We start from the raw sequence: 16648 nt of genomic DNA, 5'->3' as shown, positions 1-16648 counted from the left end.
TTTCACCTCGCCTCCAAGAGACCTGGGAGGTAGACGGCCTGCCACCGAGTCCCCGGATTCTCACGCGACATGTGCGGAGATGCATGAGGCCGGCCACGTGAGAGGGGCGTTTACGGACGAGGGACTTACGTGGGAAAGCTTGTTGGGGGAGTCTTTGCAACTTGAATCTTTCTGCAGGGCTCTTTCCTTATAGGAACTCAGGACTTTGGAGGGTGGGCCATGCCATTTGGTTTCTGTCGCATAAAGAGAGAAGAGGAGAATATCTGGTTTTTAGTGTTAACGAGACAGCAAAGCAACACAGAAGCCGAACAAAATGGTGTGGAGACAACGAGCGGGACTGTGGTTCTAGACCCTTCTGGTCTCCCCAACGGATACACCCCCAGGGTGGGCGGGACCACCACCAGAAGGTCAATGTTCCGTTGCCACAGGCACCACAAGCACAACCACCCAGGACGAGGTGCCCCGTGGCGTCGGAAGACCCCGCCGACCACACGGGCTTGCTCCCACGACAGTGCTCACCAAGTAGGCTGAGCCAACGGACGAACGAACGAGTAAACAAGCGACAGGAGGAAGGAGGGAAGGGGGTTGAAGAGCACGGAGGAAGGCCAGTTTACCAGCCGGGTTTCTCATTACCCAGATGCCTGCTTCCTTCCAGCACCTCCTCCCGCTCCCTGGCTCCTTCACACTCCAAAGGGCCCGCGCCCTGGTGCTCGAGCAGCAGGGGAGACTGGCACCTGCAAAGACCACAGAGCTGAGTGGCCGGCCGGCTGGCCGGGCATCCGCGGACACATCCCCTGGGGGTGCTGCTCCGGAATGGGGGCGCGGGGGGGAGCCCTCAGCAGAAGTCGTGTGCCGGCCCGGCCCTGCCAGGAGTGCTTCAAGCGGCTGTAATCGGGGACCCTATGGTGTCACTGCCGGCTCAACAGAGGCACCTGGATGACGGCCATTTACAGACACCAAAGGGCTGCCCATGCCAGGAGGTGGGAGGGCTGTCCAGGGTCAGAAAACCTGTCCCCAGTAAGCCAAGGAGGAGCTCACTGCTTCTGTTCCGTTTTCTTCCGCTTTCCTTCCTGCTGAGAATATATGGAACCGATACTTCTTTATATTAATGATTTTAAGGACAAGCAAGACTGTTTCGCTCTAGACTACATCTCGGTGGACTCCGTGGTATGAAAACCCCAAAGAGGGCAACGTAATTCTACAAAAGAAATAAAGGACGGGAAACTTCTTCCTGTTACAAAACGATTCTTACTTACAGAATCTGGTTACAAACATCGACTGCTAAGCCTAAACCAAAGGGATCCAGGGAGAGACATTTCCCTCTGCTTCTGTGAGAGCAGTAACGAAGTTGCTGTTCCCCCAGCAAGACCCTTCTCTGCCCTTCTCTGCCCTGGCGGTTCTCTCCTCTCCAGACTCAACTGCAAAACAGTACGTGGCATGGGGCGCCTGGGTGGCTCAGTCGGTCGAGCGCCCGACGTCGGCTCAGGTCGTGATCTCACGGCTCGTGGGTTCGAGCCCCGTGTCGGGCTCTGTGCTGACAGCTCAGAGCCTGGAGCCTGCTTCGGATTCTGTGCCTCCCTCTCTCTCTGCCCCTAACCCACTTGCATTCTGTCTCTCTCTCTCTCTTAAAAATAAATAAACATTAAAAAAATAAAATAAATAAAACAAAAAAAACCAGTACGTGCAAAAAGATGCTGCCGGGAACACCACCCTCGCCCTTTCTGTCCCTGACTTTGCTGGATGCTTCTCCTGGGTTTCTGTATCTGTCAGTTCAGCAGACCTCGGGCATCCTTGGGCTCGACCTGACCTGCCGGCTCTTGGACACCACACACACACACACACACACACACACACACACACACACGTTACCGGGGACGGTCCTCAGCTGCGTGTGTGAGCACCCCCTCCCCCCCACCGCTGTTCTCAAACAGGAGGCAGGAAAAGACGGCCAAGCGCTCTACCTGCCTTCTCTGATGTCGGGCTGTGCTTCAGAGAAAAAGCACTTCCAAGAGAGGCTGTGAATTTGCTCCTCGTCAGCAACTTAAGCGAGGGGAAAACTCCCGAGGGCCACTGCCTAGAGAGTCCCCTAACCCTTCATTTTCAAAAAGACTTTCCTTATTAAGACGAAAAAACACACAGGCTCAGAATACGGACAAATGAGCTCGGCGTACATAGACATGACGAGCTGCTTGGCCTGGACGAGTGACTTATGACAAGCCTGCCTGGCTTTTTTATACCCCCCCAAGTGGCCCCATGTACAGCAGGCACTCGGGACACGCTTCAGTGAGTTACTGACCACGTCCCGCCCAGGGGCCAGCAAGGAGGTAAGACTGAGCAGTACCCGTCATATGTCGCCTGCGGTCTCCAGGGTCCGCTGCCACCAGGCCCGGGGTCGCTGGAGGAGGACTGGTTGCTGGGCGAACTTCTGGAACAGTAACTAGAATTATTAACGGGGCACCGAGGGGCCTGCACAGCGGCCAACGTGGCAACCGGGCCCAGTTTGTTTTACAAATAAACTCATCTTACAATGACAGAGAAAAGGAAGAAATTTGCATCGCAGCGTGAAACAGAATAAACCATAGGCAAATACACCAGGAATGGGGGGCCACATTAGGTGGCCATTTATCACAGGAAGGAGATGTGGCAGAAACAAGCCTTCACCATCTGAAGACTTAAAGTGCAGAGAATGATTCTGGTGAAATATGGAAGGACAGCACACAAACCCCCAAGAATACAGAATTATGAAAACATTACTACCATTTGTTCTATAAAGCTTCATGCAAGGCACGTTCAGGTCCTATATTTGCAATCTATGCGGAGGGAAAACCCTAAATTGGTCAAAACCTTTTTTTTTCATACATCTGTTGAATGAAATCCTATTTATTTCAGATACACCAAAATAAGTATGACCCTTGAGAGCTCACTTGATAAAGATGTGCTTGCCAGGTTTCCATTTTGTTGCTAGAACTCTCCAGGTTTTTTCCCTATAATTTACTACATTTTGCATTAAAAAGGGAGGCTCTGGAGACCCCGTCCCTCCCACATGCTGCCCTTTTACCTGGGCTACCCACGTGCACGTCTTTGAATATGGCGGGTTTATAAACTCAGCAGACATCCGAGCGAGGAGGCCCAGAGCCAAGATAATTTAATGCCAAATTAAAGGCACATCGTTCCTGCATTCAACCTATAAAGAATAAACTGGAGAAAGACCTCATGTTTTAATCTAATTGTCATTAATACCTGTATAGGCTTACTATGTGCCAGGAATGGTTCTAAGCGGTTTGCACGTATTGACTGATTCAATCCTCATAATGCCCTGAAGAGGTCCTCTCTTATTACTGGGTTTATTTTTCAGATGAGGAAATCGGAGTGGGGAGAGGGTGAGCAGCCCGGCTCAACATCCTTGTTTCCAACGCTCTAATAGATACCAGAGCCCCACCAGCCACTCTGCACAAACTCACGGCCTCTCCATGGCCCATAAGTTACGAGAGAACGAAAACTAAAGCGGGAGAAATCAACTGCTTTAACCACAAAAAGCCAAATTTACCATTTTGTTCCCTTAAAACTACCTAATGCGAATTATGCACCTAAAAATTCTCACCAGCTTCTAATGCCAACTTTTAAACAAGCGCATTCTGTCATTGAAAAATTAACTTGAAGTTTAACTCAACTTGCTTAAAATAAGAGGAACAAAGCGAAGATGTGCTAATGACCTTGGGACCTCTTAAAATGCTACACTTAAAATACTACATTAGGAAGATGGGATTCGGTCCCCGAGTTTGCAGTTTTATTTATACTTAAAACTGCCTGCGCTCATCTAGAGGCTCCTGGGAATGCCTTCCCCGTTATCGTGCCCCGAAGGTTTAGGGAGCAAGGTGACCAGGAGGACCAGGACGGAGAGAAAGTCGCCGCCCTGGTGGGCGCATCTGGAACAGAACCTGCGTGCCACCGGCACCAGCGCTGGGCGAGGGGCGGGGACAGATCCCAGGCACCACCCCATCCGGGGCCCGCCCTGCCGCCTGCCTGGCCTGCTTGTTCAGAACAGGCCAACCCAGAACCCATCAAGCCAAAGCCGAAGTGCCTCCCTGTAACGTCAAGTTCCAGCCCCAGGGTCTGATAAGCGCCGTCCCTGGGGAAAGGGCATCGGCATTACCTCGTGCCGTCCGGCAGCTTCCGGTCGAAGGAGGTGCTCCGGGGAATGGCAGCCTGGGCCTGCTGTAGCAGCTGCTGGCACTGCAGGCGGTCGGGCGTGCCGGGCACCGGGGACGCCCTGGACAGCGGCTGCAGGGCGGGCGTGGGCACGCGGTGCCACGTGGTGTTCCTCCGGAAGGGCGTTTTGTACTCGCAGGGGGTGCCTTCACTGTCCAGTTTGTACTCCACCATGGGGATCCGGCAGAGCTCCGAACACCCTCTGTGGGGCCGAGAAGAGCGGATGAGTAGGGAGGGAGGCTGGGCGCCGAGCCATCAGCACGGCTGCCGGCGGCTTGCAGAGACCGGAGGAGAGCCACGCACCCTAAGGAGTATCCCTGGCTTCTGGTGCCTCTGTTTACGCTCCAGTATGAACCAGCAGGATCTGGTATCACGCTGGTGATTCTGGTTTATGGCAGATACCCTCTCTACGTCTTTCGCAAACTTCTTAGTCTCGAACGTATCTTTAACCAATTTGCACACGTGACATCGTGCACAGTGAACACAGGCAATAAACAAACTTTAACAGATAAAAAATGCCTCCTATACCATCTGAACAGGGTCAAGAGAAGTACAGTTCTATAACCGGGAATTAGTCGCATGTCACTTCTTCTATGGAGTCTGAGAACAGTGGAAAATAAAATTAGTAAAAGCTGTCACAGTCCAGGGGAAACCCGAGTGCCCATCCCGTCACAGTGTGGGTCTGAGTTACCACAGTCACTCTCTCAAACTAGCGCTACAGCTCCCAGAACGTCATCTCCTGGAATGCTCTCTCGTGTGCTCAAATGACCAGTCAGGAACCTGTTAGCCTCAAAATATGATTTAAGTGAGACATCTCTCAAGTTTCTCACTAATTACATAGTGCACACAGTACTATTAACTTGACAAAGTTGGCCCGTGAAACCAACTGGCGCCGTTTGGCAAGGACACGGGAAGCCTGGGTAGGTTTCAAATCTGAGCGCTGGTGCCTCTCCCCAGACATTCCAGAGTCAACATAAAAACTTGGTAATATTCACCCCTTGAGAAACCTACTAGGGTAACATGGTTCTTTAAACAGGAGACTTCTATTCTCAGGATGGTAGAAGAACGTTTCAGCCTCTTGTCCAAATCATAATGCAACAACAAAGAGAACAGGAAATAGACACAAACTTGACCATCTACAAAAATTGAGACAACTGAAACTCTAAACTTCAGCAATCAAAGACGAAAGGCCAGTGGAACAGTGCTAAAGGTTTAGCGGAGCAGAGGAAGGCAAAACCCAAGGGTGTGCAGAGGGAGACAAGGAGAGATGAGACCATCCCCCTCGCACAACCCCGAGCAGGTGCAGGGACAGGGAGCATCAGGTAGCACAGGAGGCAGGAGTGAGGGAGAACGCTTAGGAGGTGGGGGTTATTTAGAAGAGTACACAAAAGAAAAGTTGGACACTGGGCGGCTCGGGTCCATTCAGGCAATTACCACCCCTGCCTCTAGGGGGCAGGAACAATGGTCGAGGGACCGCCACCTGACGGGATCCAGACACAGAGGAAAAGCACGGCCGAAAACAAAAGGTTAAGTGAAAGTCTCACTGGAAAATGAGACCTGCAGTCATTTCTTCTTACTCCAAACCCAGCTTCATAATGCTGATCACCCCACAAAGGCGGATGAGGATCTCCCTCTAGAGAAAAGACCATGAGATGTATATTAGATATAAGCCACCCAATCACCCTGTGTGAGGCTCACTGACCAACCATATCCTTCAAGAAGGAGGAACTTTTGAAATTTAAAAACATGGCAGCTAAATTTCAAAATAAAAAAGTCCACTAAGACAGCTGTAAGGAAAAAAAAAATTAAAAAAAAAAAGAAAAAAAGGGGTGCTTGGGTGACTCAGTTGGTTAAGCGTCCAACTTTGGCTCAGGTCATGATCTCGCAGTCTGTGGGTTCAAGCCCCGCGTCGGGCTCTGTGCTGACAGCTCAGAGCCTGGAGCCTGTTTCAGATTCTATGTCTCCCTCTTCCTCTGACCCTCCCCTGTTCATGCTCTCTCTCTCTCTCTCTGTCTCAAAAATAAATAAATGTTTAAAAAAAAAAAAAAAGAAAAAAAAATAAATAAATGTTAAAAAATATTTAAAAAAAGACAGCTGTAAGGGAAACTGAGGAGCTCTCCCAAAATGTTACTGGAGGGCGAGCATATAAAAATTAAAGTTCATTCCAAAAAGTCTAATAATGTCTACGTAACAGAGGTACCAGAAAGATAAAAGAGAGAGAGAAGGGTGGAGAGGAAATTATTAAGAAACAATACAAGAAAATCTCCAGAATTAAAAGACACATAAAATCAGATTAAAAGGTCCACAGAGTGCTCAGTGCAGTGAGTGAAGAAAGGTCCACGTCAAGAGACATATACGTGCATACATACATAGGTGGGATGGGAAGAAACTTCCGGAGGCGATGGGTATGTTCATGGTGTTGATTATGATGATGGTTTCATGGGTGTCTACTTATCTCCAAACTCACTGAGCTATATGTGTTAGATGTATACAGCTTGGTTATGTCCATCATACCTCAATATATATATATATATATACACATATATATATATATATTATTATTATTATTTTTTCCCCCAGACATCCTTATGGAACTACAAACCCTTGGGTTACAGAGAAGATCCTGAATTCCTAGGGTGGCGGGCGGGGGAGGGGGAGGGCAGGCGTTGGAGAGGGGGGCTGGCCTCACATAAAGGACTGGGGCACAGAACGGCTTTATTTTTCTCAACAGCACAACTGGATGCAAGTTACTTCTCACCCATCAAATCAACAGTACTTGGAGCCTGGGAGGAAGAGACAGGTAGGGATCAAAAACAGTGGCCTGCTTTTTGGCTAGGGAAACCACGTGGATGGTGGCACTACCCTCTGAGGAGAGAAGCAGACTGAACAAGCCATTGGAAAGAGACACTTAACGCCCGTTTTAGTAAACTTCACTTCATGTGTTATCCTAACTCTCCTTCTCCCAAAGCAAGATTCACCTCTTACCTGGGCAAGTTTAAATTACTCTGGATTTACTGAATGCATTAGTTAAATTACTGGTCAAGGACAATAAGTCCAGCTTTACACTGGATTGTCATGGACGGCACTTTCCAAGTGTTTTTCTACTTAGCCAGAGGACACATCCCCTTGACTAGTGATTCATCCATACGACCAACAGCGTAAGTAGAAATCATAAGGGTGGGATATTACGGTCATACCAAAACATCAAGAAAACCTACTCTTGTCTTCCGCCCTATCTGGTGCTCTAAGCAAGTGACTTGATATTCGGGGATCTCAAAGGCCGCAGTTGTGAATCCTAAAAGGAGGGAGACCTACCCAAGTTAAAGGTCCTGGAGTTAGATCTGAATGAAAGGAACACGGAAGTTTGAGTCTTGTGGACCAAAGGGCAACATGTATTTCCAGCGCCTTGTTTGGGTTCCAAGTTTCCTGGGCTGACTTAAAAGGAAGAAGCAGCACACAGAAGACAGATGGCTGAGGAGTGTGGAATATTTAATTCACCCTCATAGACTGTAGTCTTTAATAAGACATTGTAACTTAGCTCGAATCTCTGAGCGAAAACATTACACAAATTCATGCTCATGACTAATATTTTAGAGAGTGCTGACACAAGCGTGTGCAAACCCATGTGGTGGAGGGGAGATTCGGGGAGGAGTTATTTCACTTCCAGCCTCTTGCATGAAGTCATATGTAAATGATCTTTTGGATGCTAAAAACTGGCATACTTTTGCCCGAATACAAATCACGTACTTAAACAAATAGCTTTATTTGAAAATCGAAACTGATTGTTAGTATGTGACGTTTTTCTAGCAACTGCTCTTATAAACCCTAGGTGTCTGCTTTGTTCACTTCTGAGAGTAAGACAGCAAGTAAATACTGCTAATTTTACCATATTATCAGATCTAGTCCAATGTAGTCCTGCTGTCTATATAAAAGGAATGTCTGGGGGCGCCTGGGTGGTTCGGTTGGTTGAGCGTCCGACTTCGGATCGGGTCATGATCTCACAGTTCGTGAGTTTGGGCCCCACATCGGGCTTTGTGCTGACAGCCCGGAGCCTGGAGACTGCTTTGGATTCTGTGTCTCCCTCTCTCTCTGCCCCTCCCCCACTCTCACTCTGTCTCTCTCTCTCAAAAATAATAAACGTTAAAAAAATAAAATAAAATAAAAGGAATGTCTGGAAGGACATGTATAGAAAATTCAACCGATTTTTAGGGACGTGGGAAGAGGGCTCGATTAAGAATTGCCAGTTGGCTACAGCTGCTGCTGCAGGGAATACGGGAACGTCATCCGCACCTGCACCTGTCCCTGCACGCGTCCCTGTTGCCCCCGTGGGGAGACAGCGTGGGGCACCAGGAGAGACATCCCCGCTCCACTATAGCATAAAGCCTGGTGCTGCCATGAAGGGGCACACAGCAAGTATTTCTAGTCATTAAGAAAAGACCGCCGGAGACCCAAACGGACCAAAGGCGAAAAGACCTCGCACAAAACAGACATTCCCCAAAAAGTGAGCCGTTAGTCTTGTGCGTAACTTTTTTTTTTTTTTTAATTTAACCAAAGACAGATCTTGATTTTTCCTGCATGAGGGCATACATTTGGAGCCCTCCGATAAATGCCTTCGGCGCACTTTTGACACGCACCAAATCAAGTCCACGGATGTGAAGTGCATTTCTAGCTCCTGGCACGCTTTTCACAGTCTGCTCGTGGAAAAGAAGGCACTCGAAGATGTTAGAGAAGGTTGATTTCCTCGTTCAGTCACTTACAAATGTACACGTCACCTGATTCTGCTTCTAATTAACATGCCGGGTAGAGATCAACACGCGCTCCGCTTCAGGGTCAAAAATAAATATAATTTTTGACACTGTTTGTCTAGCCAGTAACTTTTCTCCGCTTCTAATATTGCTCTGTAGTATACCCCGGAAGGCAAAACGTTCTTTAGACCGAAGTGGCCATAAAAACCGTGCTCGTTGAAAATGCGATACTACAAAACCGTAAAGGTGGCAAGCGGTTCCATTGCTGGAGCCCTCAGAGGATCCCACATTTTACTGCTTCCCTCTGAAAAACGCTACTTGTCCTTCTGAACCTGGCATGGCGGTGACTTCCTGGGATGGCTTATTCCGGGGCAAGGGACGCTCGCTGACTTCCTTCTCTCCACCCCCATTAGTGCTCTCCCTGCTTCCTGCACCCTGAAGCGGTTTCCTACCAGCAGGATTTGGGATCAACAGCCACTACCCGGCTTCTGGGCATGGCCGGCACAGGGGTGGCACCCACTCGGGGTCACCTGCACTGCCAGGCACTGCCCTTGTGCACCCTAACTTCCCACACACCCCGCAAGGCCCCCAAGCTGGCACCCACTCACGCAAACTGACTCCTTTCAAATGCCACCCCCCGTTTCCTGGAATAACACTCCGTGTGTCACCGGTCATCTGCAGAACCGGCACTGGCCAGGATCGCTTCCACCTTCAAGCCTGACTGTCGGGGCCATCTCGGATGGCTCCGGCCAGCCAGGCCGCGGCACGGTCTTCTCCACCTGTCCCCAGCAGGAAGCCTCTCACTGAATCACGCTGTTCTCCATAAAAGACAGAGTTTGGGCTCTGGGCTTAAAACCCAAAGCTGTCAATGTGTAGGTTGGAGACAACCCAGTCTCTGTGGACCCACGTTAAATTTTAGGAGGTACGGAAGCTTCCTGAAGTGCTGGCCTCCCAAGAAAGAAGTTAGTTTCAAACAGACACCATTAGTTTTTCCTTCTGTAAAAGTGAAGAAGCTAATATTAAGCAGCGAAAGGCACATAAATGTTCATGAAGGTTCGTTCTGGATGATGTACAGATTTACAGAATTTTGGAATCGCAAAGCGTATATAACAATCAGAATTGCAGAACGTTTTAGGGCTGCACAATTCCTTTGGGGTACCTACATTCACTTTGAGAACAATAATACCTCGTGATCCCGTTCCTTTATTCTTTCCATCTTCATGAAAGTCGGCCACGTGAGTTTATGCCGCTTCAAAACTAAGGGGGAAGGGTTCTAGGGATGATTCACAGGGAGAATACTTCTGAAGAGTAGTGAAATGAAACCAAACACCTAGAACACTTAAAGAAACAAGTTATAGTCCTAAAAAAAAAAAAAAAAAGTGGGGGGAGGGGCGGTTGGCTAAGTCAGCGGGACCGGCACCTGGTAAACCATGGACCGCCAGCCACGGCTTAATCGCATAATTGTAACTTGCATTTACTGAACTCTGAGACTGCCTTTTGGTTTTATTTTTCTTGGCTGCATCACAGAGAACCTTTAACTGAACCCAATAATCTACCAGAAAGCCTTACAACATACGGCAACGCGACCCTGGACTTCCAACCCACCGCCGGCAGAAAACTTCCCAAGTTTCCTACACACGCCACAGCCTTTCAATTTCACAAAAATGTCGGGGGTAGTACAAAGGAAATCTCCCATCTTTAGAAGAAGGCTCACACACGGTGGGATGGCTACAACGGATCAGGGACAGGTTCATACAGGAACCCGGACTCCTAGCTCAGTGCTCTTTCCGAAGTGCTTGTCCATCTCCTTTAGAAAACTATCAAAGAATAGTGATGTGGCCCTCATCGTGTTACGGTTTCCAGGAGGAGCGAAGAGAATCTTCGGGAACAAAGGCAGATGGATCCCCTCAAATGAACTACCTGCTTCTTTTATATTATGCACTTTGTAAAAGAACCTTTTTATAGCCCTAGGGATTGAGGTAATCACTGATATTTTAATCATTTTAATGTCTGTTATGCTAATAGCCTACTAATAGCTAAAAGACTCTTTCCAAATCATCCAACAAGGTGACAGGGCTAATTGATGCTCATTCACTTGAATCACAAAATCTTTCTTTCTGTTGCATAAAAAAATCAGAAGCTTCCAACAGGGAGATAACCACAAAGCATACCTTACTGTAAAGGTTAGGGCAGTGTCATATATGAAATAGAGACTACGTGAAATATTAATTCACTTTTCCACGTATTTCCTTAATTTATAGATAGAAAGACACCTAGACTATACATAGAAAAAGACTCATCTGGATCATAAACCCACTTGACCAAGCCCTTTGCATAAAGGTCTTGAATTGAAAAGGCGTGTGTCATAGGAGATGCCAAGGGAGACTACCTGGTCCTGAATAATTCATCGGCTCCCACCCCTCTCCTTCCTCGGCAGACACAGGGGCAACAGATTCGTCACCTACTGTATACCCAGCACACTGTTCAACTGAAAACACAGGCTCGGAAAGTTCTTCATAAAGCCAACCTCCTTCTTTTTTTTTTCTCCTGGAAAGCCTGAGACCGGGGATAACGTTTTACTGCATTACATACTTCAAAGCGAAACACAGGAGATTCTCAATAGCTACGTGATGTCTGATTTCTGATGAATATATTTCCATGAGAATACCCACTGGCAGCCCATGACCATAGCGTGGTGTTAGTTGTCACGAACGTGCCTGTTACTTGCCTAACACAACGCTCATGCTCACTGTCCCCCTCTGTGACATTGTCCTGTGACAATGTCAGTGACGTTCCAACCTCTCAAACTGCTAAGAAAGCAGGAGCGCTAAAGTGTCGATCATCGGCTGGAGAGGGTGAGAGCGTTTCCCGCACTGAGATACGTCATATTGAATAATACATTGGAATTTGGGAAATCCATTTTTAAGCAGCAGAAATATGAATGGGAAGTACTGAATTTTATTATTTAAAAAAATTTTTTAACGTTTTTATTTATTTTTGATCGAGAGAGAGAGAAAGAGACAGAGACAGAGACAGAGTGCGAGCAGGGGAGGGGCAGAGACAGGGAGAGACACACAGAATCTGAAGCAGGCTCCAGTTGTCAGCACAGAGCCCGATGCAGGGCTTGAACTTGGGAACCGTGAGGTCACGACCTGAGCCAAAGTCAGAGGCTTAACCCCAAGGCGCCCCAGGAAGTACTGTATTTCAGAATGCCAAGTAGACGAAAAAGAGTCCAGGGAAGGAAAAACGATGTCTGTCCCAGCCACGTGAATAGCCTCGGTGCCCGGCCAAGTTTGTGGCACAAACTAGTTAAGAGCGAACAAGAGAATGACTGAGTAAACACTCGAGGCCACCCAGCTTTCGTTCCTTCGGGAGATGCAACGTTCTTACTTCAAGGAGAGAGAGAAGAATCTGAATTTCACATTGGAGGGATGGTGCAAGAAGATACAGAACCTGTTCCCAGCTCACATTAAAACTCACTCCAAATGGAACGGATTTTTCTTATCCAGACAAGTCAGTTGGAAACCTCCCGTTAGTCCAGATTTGAACTCACCGTCTACTTCACATACACAGATCCCTCTCCAAAATGCTAACCTGACAAAATCGAGTTTCCCTTCCTATTTCTAGTTCCCGGTCGTCCCGTGTGTACGTCAGGGAGTCAAACGGTCCGGCCCCAAGCAGCAAAGCAGAGCAACGTGAAGCTTCAATTTACAGAGTGAGCTTAAATCAAAGTACAATAAATTTATAAACACGAGCATAAAGCTTCACTAGGATGATGAGAGAATCGCAATTTAGATGTAGGGTGACATGACACAGTTTCCACTGTTTTGCATCATATAATCTGTCCGGGATGGTAGGTCAGCAAAGTAGGAGAAATCACACGAAACGGACGCGCCACAGCAAGGCGTTTCATTTCCACATTTATTGGACGTATTTACCGGATCGCTCACACTGTGTGACAACTCACGCCTAATTGTGATGAGTGGTTATTTCCTCTACATCCGCCTTTTAAATTGATGGGCTCGCCTTAAAATGACATTAATAGAGTGTCAGGCACCTTTGAAGGCTAGGGGCGGGGGCAACGTGATCCCTTGCCAAACCAAGGAAGAGATCCATTGTCTTCAGTGGGTCTTCTTTATCTTTGCCACAGAGGGGTCCGCGTGGGAAATGCCCTCGCTCCCTTCAAAACCTCATTTCCATCTGAAGAGTGCTATTCCCAAAATGCTTCTTGCCACTCATTCCCCCATCTGTAGGAATTCGCTCGTGGTCCAACCCCAGCACGACATCCCTTAATAAGCATTCCCGAAGGGATGCTCCCTGCTCAGTGTGTTCTGGGACCCCGCAAGGAACAGGGAAAACGGCTCTGTCTTCCTTCCAAGCGGAGGGACAGCTGGATTACCATCACCCTTAGGCTGGGGAACGGGGCTTCGAAGCGGTGGGGTGGTTTTTGAGAAACACTTTCCCGACTAAAGACTTCATTTAATCCAGCAGCTTCTGAGTCATGAGCAAACACCTTCTGACCTGTGAACAACCAGAAGTCTATTAGGGGACGGGCCTATCCCACTGCTGATGGGAATAGACAGGCTGGAGGCGAATCGTTCCGCCCCATTCACATCCCGCAGGACAAAAATCCAGCTGATAAACAGCAACAACGAATTGAAATTTGAGCGGAACTGAAGTTTTAGTCTATCATTCACGAGGCTTACGAAGATCGAAGATCGAAATATCTTGCCGTTCACTGGTTTGGGGTTTGGTTATTTTGTCGTCCTATGGCTCTTACGTTAAAGATACACACACACACACACACACACACACACACACGCACACACATATGAACATCTCTTTTTTTGCCCCCTCCCTGACAAGCACTCAGAACACTGCGTGGGAAAACCGGTGGTAACTGCCCATGCCACAAATCACACGTGTAGTTTTAGCCTGAGGCAGATCTTTGTATATTTTGTTAAGGAGACATGGCACTAAGCGATGTTTCATTTAAAGGGTTTGTAGTTTTGGGGCACCTGGGTGGCTCCGTCGGTTAAGCATCCCGCTTCGGCTCAGGTCATGATCTCACAGTTTGTGAGTCCGAGCCCCGCGTTGGGCTCTGTGCTGACAACTCAGAGCCTGGAGCCTCCTTCGGATTCTGTGTCTCCTCTCTCTGCCCCTCCCCTGCTCATGCTCTGTCTCTCTGTCTCTCAATAATAAATAAACATTAAAAGGTTTGTAGTTTAATTTTTTAAATGAGTCAAAGTGCTACCCACTTCCCCTTTTAAGGGCCCCTCTCCTACTGTTCCTTCAAAAAAAAAAATCTAGTAACGCAGAGGCTAAAAAAAAATCTAGTAACGCAGAGGCTAAGCTTGCTAGAGCACGGATGAAATTTCAAATGACGTTTCACACTTGCGCTGCGGTCTGAAGCAAAGGACTGTTACTGCAAGGGCTGCTTCCTGTCACATGAAGCTCCCTGACGACAGCAAGTGGTTTTATCAGGACCCCCAGACAGTCCCAGGTGGAACACGAACCCCAAACTGACAAAAATACGGATCTAAAAATTTACAGATTCAAATGCCCACAAAATTGGAAGACTGAACTGAAGGAATTTTAAATGATACATGCGAGGCTTTAAACCTTCATGACTTGAAGAAATGCGGGTGGGGGCAGGGAGAGTGTCACTACCAGGCACACAGCTAATTCTGCTCCTGGCAAAGGTAAAAATGCAGAAGACAGTTATCCCAGATTAATCAGGAGAGAAATCTGTATCTTCAGGGAATGACATTAATGAGACTCTGAGGACACTAAGGCAAAATCTCGAATCATCTTGAATAGCTTCAATAGGAACATTTGCATTTAAAACAAAGAAAGAATTCATTTCTGTGCAGACCAAGGCAGAGATAACTCATCGTCCTTGGATGGAAAACTAACAGCCAGAACTTTTAAATGGTAAGTTTTTGTTTGTTTGTTTTAGGTGAAAAACAATTCAGTATTTCCTAGGAAATTCTATTCTTCCAAATCGTATGTTCTGAATACCAAACGTAATAATTTTAACATCTTTATTAACCAGATCTCTTGTAAGCCTAAAGAGTATCTTACTGAAAAACAGTAGGCTAGAATTATAAACAGATGAGAAATTTTTTTAATTCAAAGAGAGAAAACATGGTAACCCTTTTGTCTAATTCCATAGCAGTACTCAACCTCTAAGAGTCTCACCAGATTTATAAATCTGTATTTCCACCAAAGGAAGAAAGACATCTTACCATATGGGAATATTTCTGGTAACCTGGCTTAAAATTTATTTTAAAACACGTCGCTTATACAATACGGTGACTTCAAAGGTCAAAAGGCTTTGCCTTCTGTTATTTTCAAGTGTCGTTTTTTTAAAATATCTTTTTAATAGTTTATTCATTTTGAGAGAGACAGTGCGAGCCGGCAAAGGGCAGAGAGGGGGAGAGAGAGAATCCCAAGCAGGATCTGTGCTGCCAGTGCTGAGCCCGATGAGGGACTTGATCTCAGGAACTGTGAGATCACGACCTGAGCCAAAATCAAGGGTCAGATGCTCAAACCAATGAGCCACCCAGTAACCCCTCCAAGTTTCGTTGTTAATAAAAATAGTCTGTCTTTGATTCCTTTGCATTCATACCACTACGTGTGCTGTGTGGGATTCTTGGAAAGCAAATGGACTGAACGGGACACAGTCTGGCACGGCAACAAGGAGTGCCTGGGATATTTCCCGTGACACGCGGCTGCTATTTTCAAGAAGAATTTCAACTCGTTAAACCTTCATTTTGTAAACCTACCGGGCAGACATAAGAAATAAGGCCACAGAAAGTCAGGCAAGCAGCACGTGGTAAGAAATCTAACAGCAACAGACGTTTGCAAAATTCCTCAGGGAGGAAGAAGGTGGTATATATACCTCTGGTCTGTTTTCTAAAAAAGGTCACGGTTTCGAGCTGGTGTGGCCAATGAAGAGTAGCCACGTGTGGCTGAGAAAACCTTAACTGAAATGCAGAATTCACCTCCTCGGTGGCACTGACCGCAGTTCCAGTGTGTGACAATTGCATGTGGCTAGCGGCTGCTGTTTTGGGCAGTGCGGATATAGAACCTTATCATCGCGGACACCGAGACAGGACAGCGCTGGTTTAGAGGACGGAGAAGGTACCAGGAATGACCTCAGTTACCACGGAAATATGTCCAGAAGGGAGTACAGTCATCTTGCTCTCTTGGGATGACAACACTTTCTTTTAGAGCATGAAAACACTCATGTGAATATCCTAAAGTTTTTAATTTTTTTTTTTAATTTTACCTAAAACGTGTGGGGGTTCTGAGTATGCCAGAAGGTGTTAAGTGCTTTACGTGTGTCATTCTTACGTAATCTTCATGAGAGTAGTAGGAGGTAGGCAATATTATAATCTCCATCTTACAGATATTAAACGAGGCTCAGAGAGAGCAGGTGCGTGACCCAAGAACACACAGCGAAGGCATGGATTCCGAGCATGCCTTGTCTCTCAAAAGCTAGAGCGTGGAAGGCAGCCTGCGGGAGCTCCTTCTAAGCTGGAGAGAGAAGGCACACGGTGGGCCACAGCCAGATGGATGGCTTGTTCTTAATTAGCATTCTTTCCCTTTGGGCCTAATATTTTCCTGATGTTGAGCATGGTTATTTTCTATTAACAAAGGAACAGAATCACTTCCTAATTCCATTCTGT

At 47.2% G+C, this 16648-nt stretch overlaps 1 protein-coding gene across 2 annotated transcripts in view; it reads right to left on the bottom strand.

Moving 5' to 3' along the window:
- SIPA1L2 (signal induced proliferation associated 1 like 2) overlaps positions 1–16648 on the bottom strand; it is a 108757-nt gene that overhangs the window by 38614 nt on the left and 53495 nt on the right. For both annotated transcript variants that reach the window (XM_047088736.1, XM_047088735.1), the window contains exons 9-12: positions 4154–4411; positions 2342–2425; positions 634–734; positions 130–233 (exon numbers count right to left, since the gene is read on the bottom strand). In XM_047088736.1, the coding sequence (XP_046944692.1) occupies positions 130–233; positions 634–734; positions 2342–2425; positions 4154–4411 (547 nt within the window). The remainder of the gene's footprint in view (positions 1–129; positions 234–633; positions 735–2341; positions 2426–4153; positions 4412–16648) is intronic.

This window comes from Lynx rufus, unplaced genomic scaffold, assembly GCF_022079265.1.
Source record: "Lynx rufus isolate CCGP_SWC_20201006 ecotype Redwood Valley unplaced genomic scaffold, mLynRuf1.p SCAF_25, whole genome shotgun sequence".
Taxonomy (NCBI): domain Eukaryota; kingdom Metazoa; phylum Chordata; class Mammalia; order Carnivora; family Felidae; genus Lynx; species Lynx rufus.
This window is presented reverse-complemented; position numbering and strand designations above follow the sequence as displayed.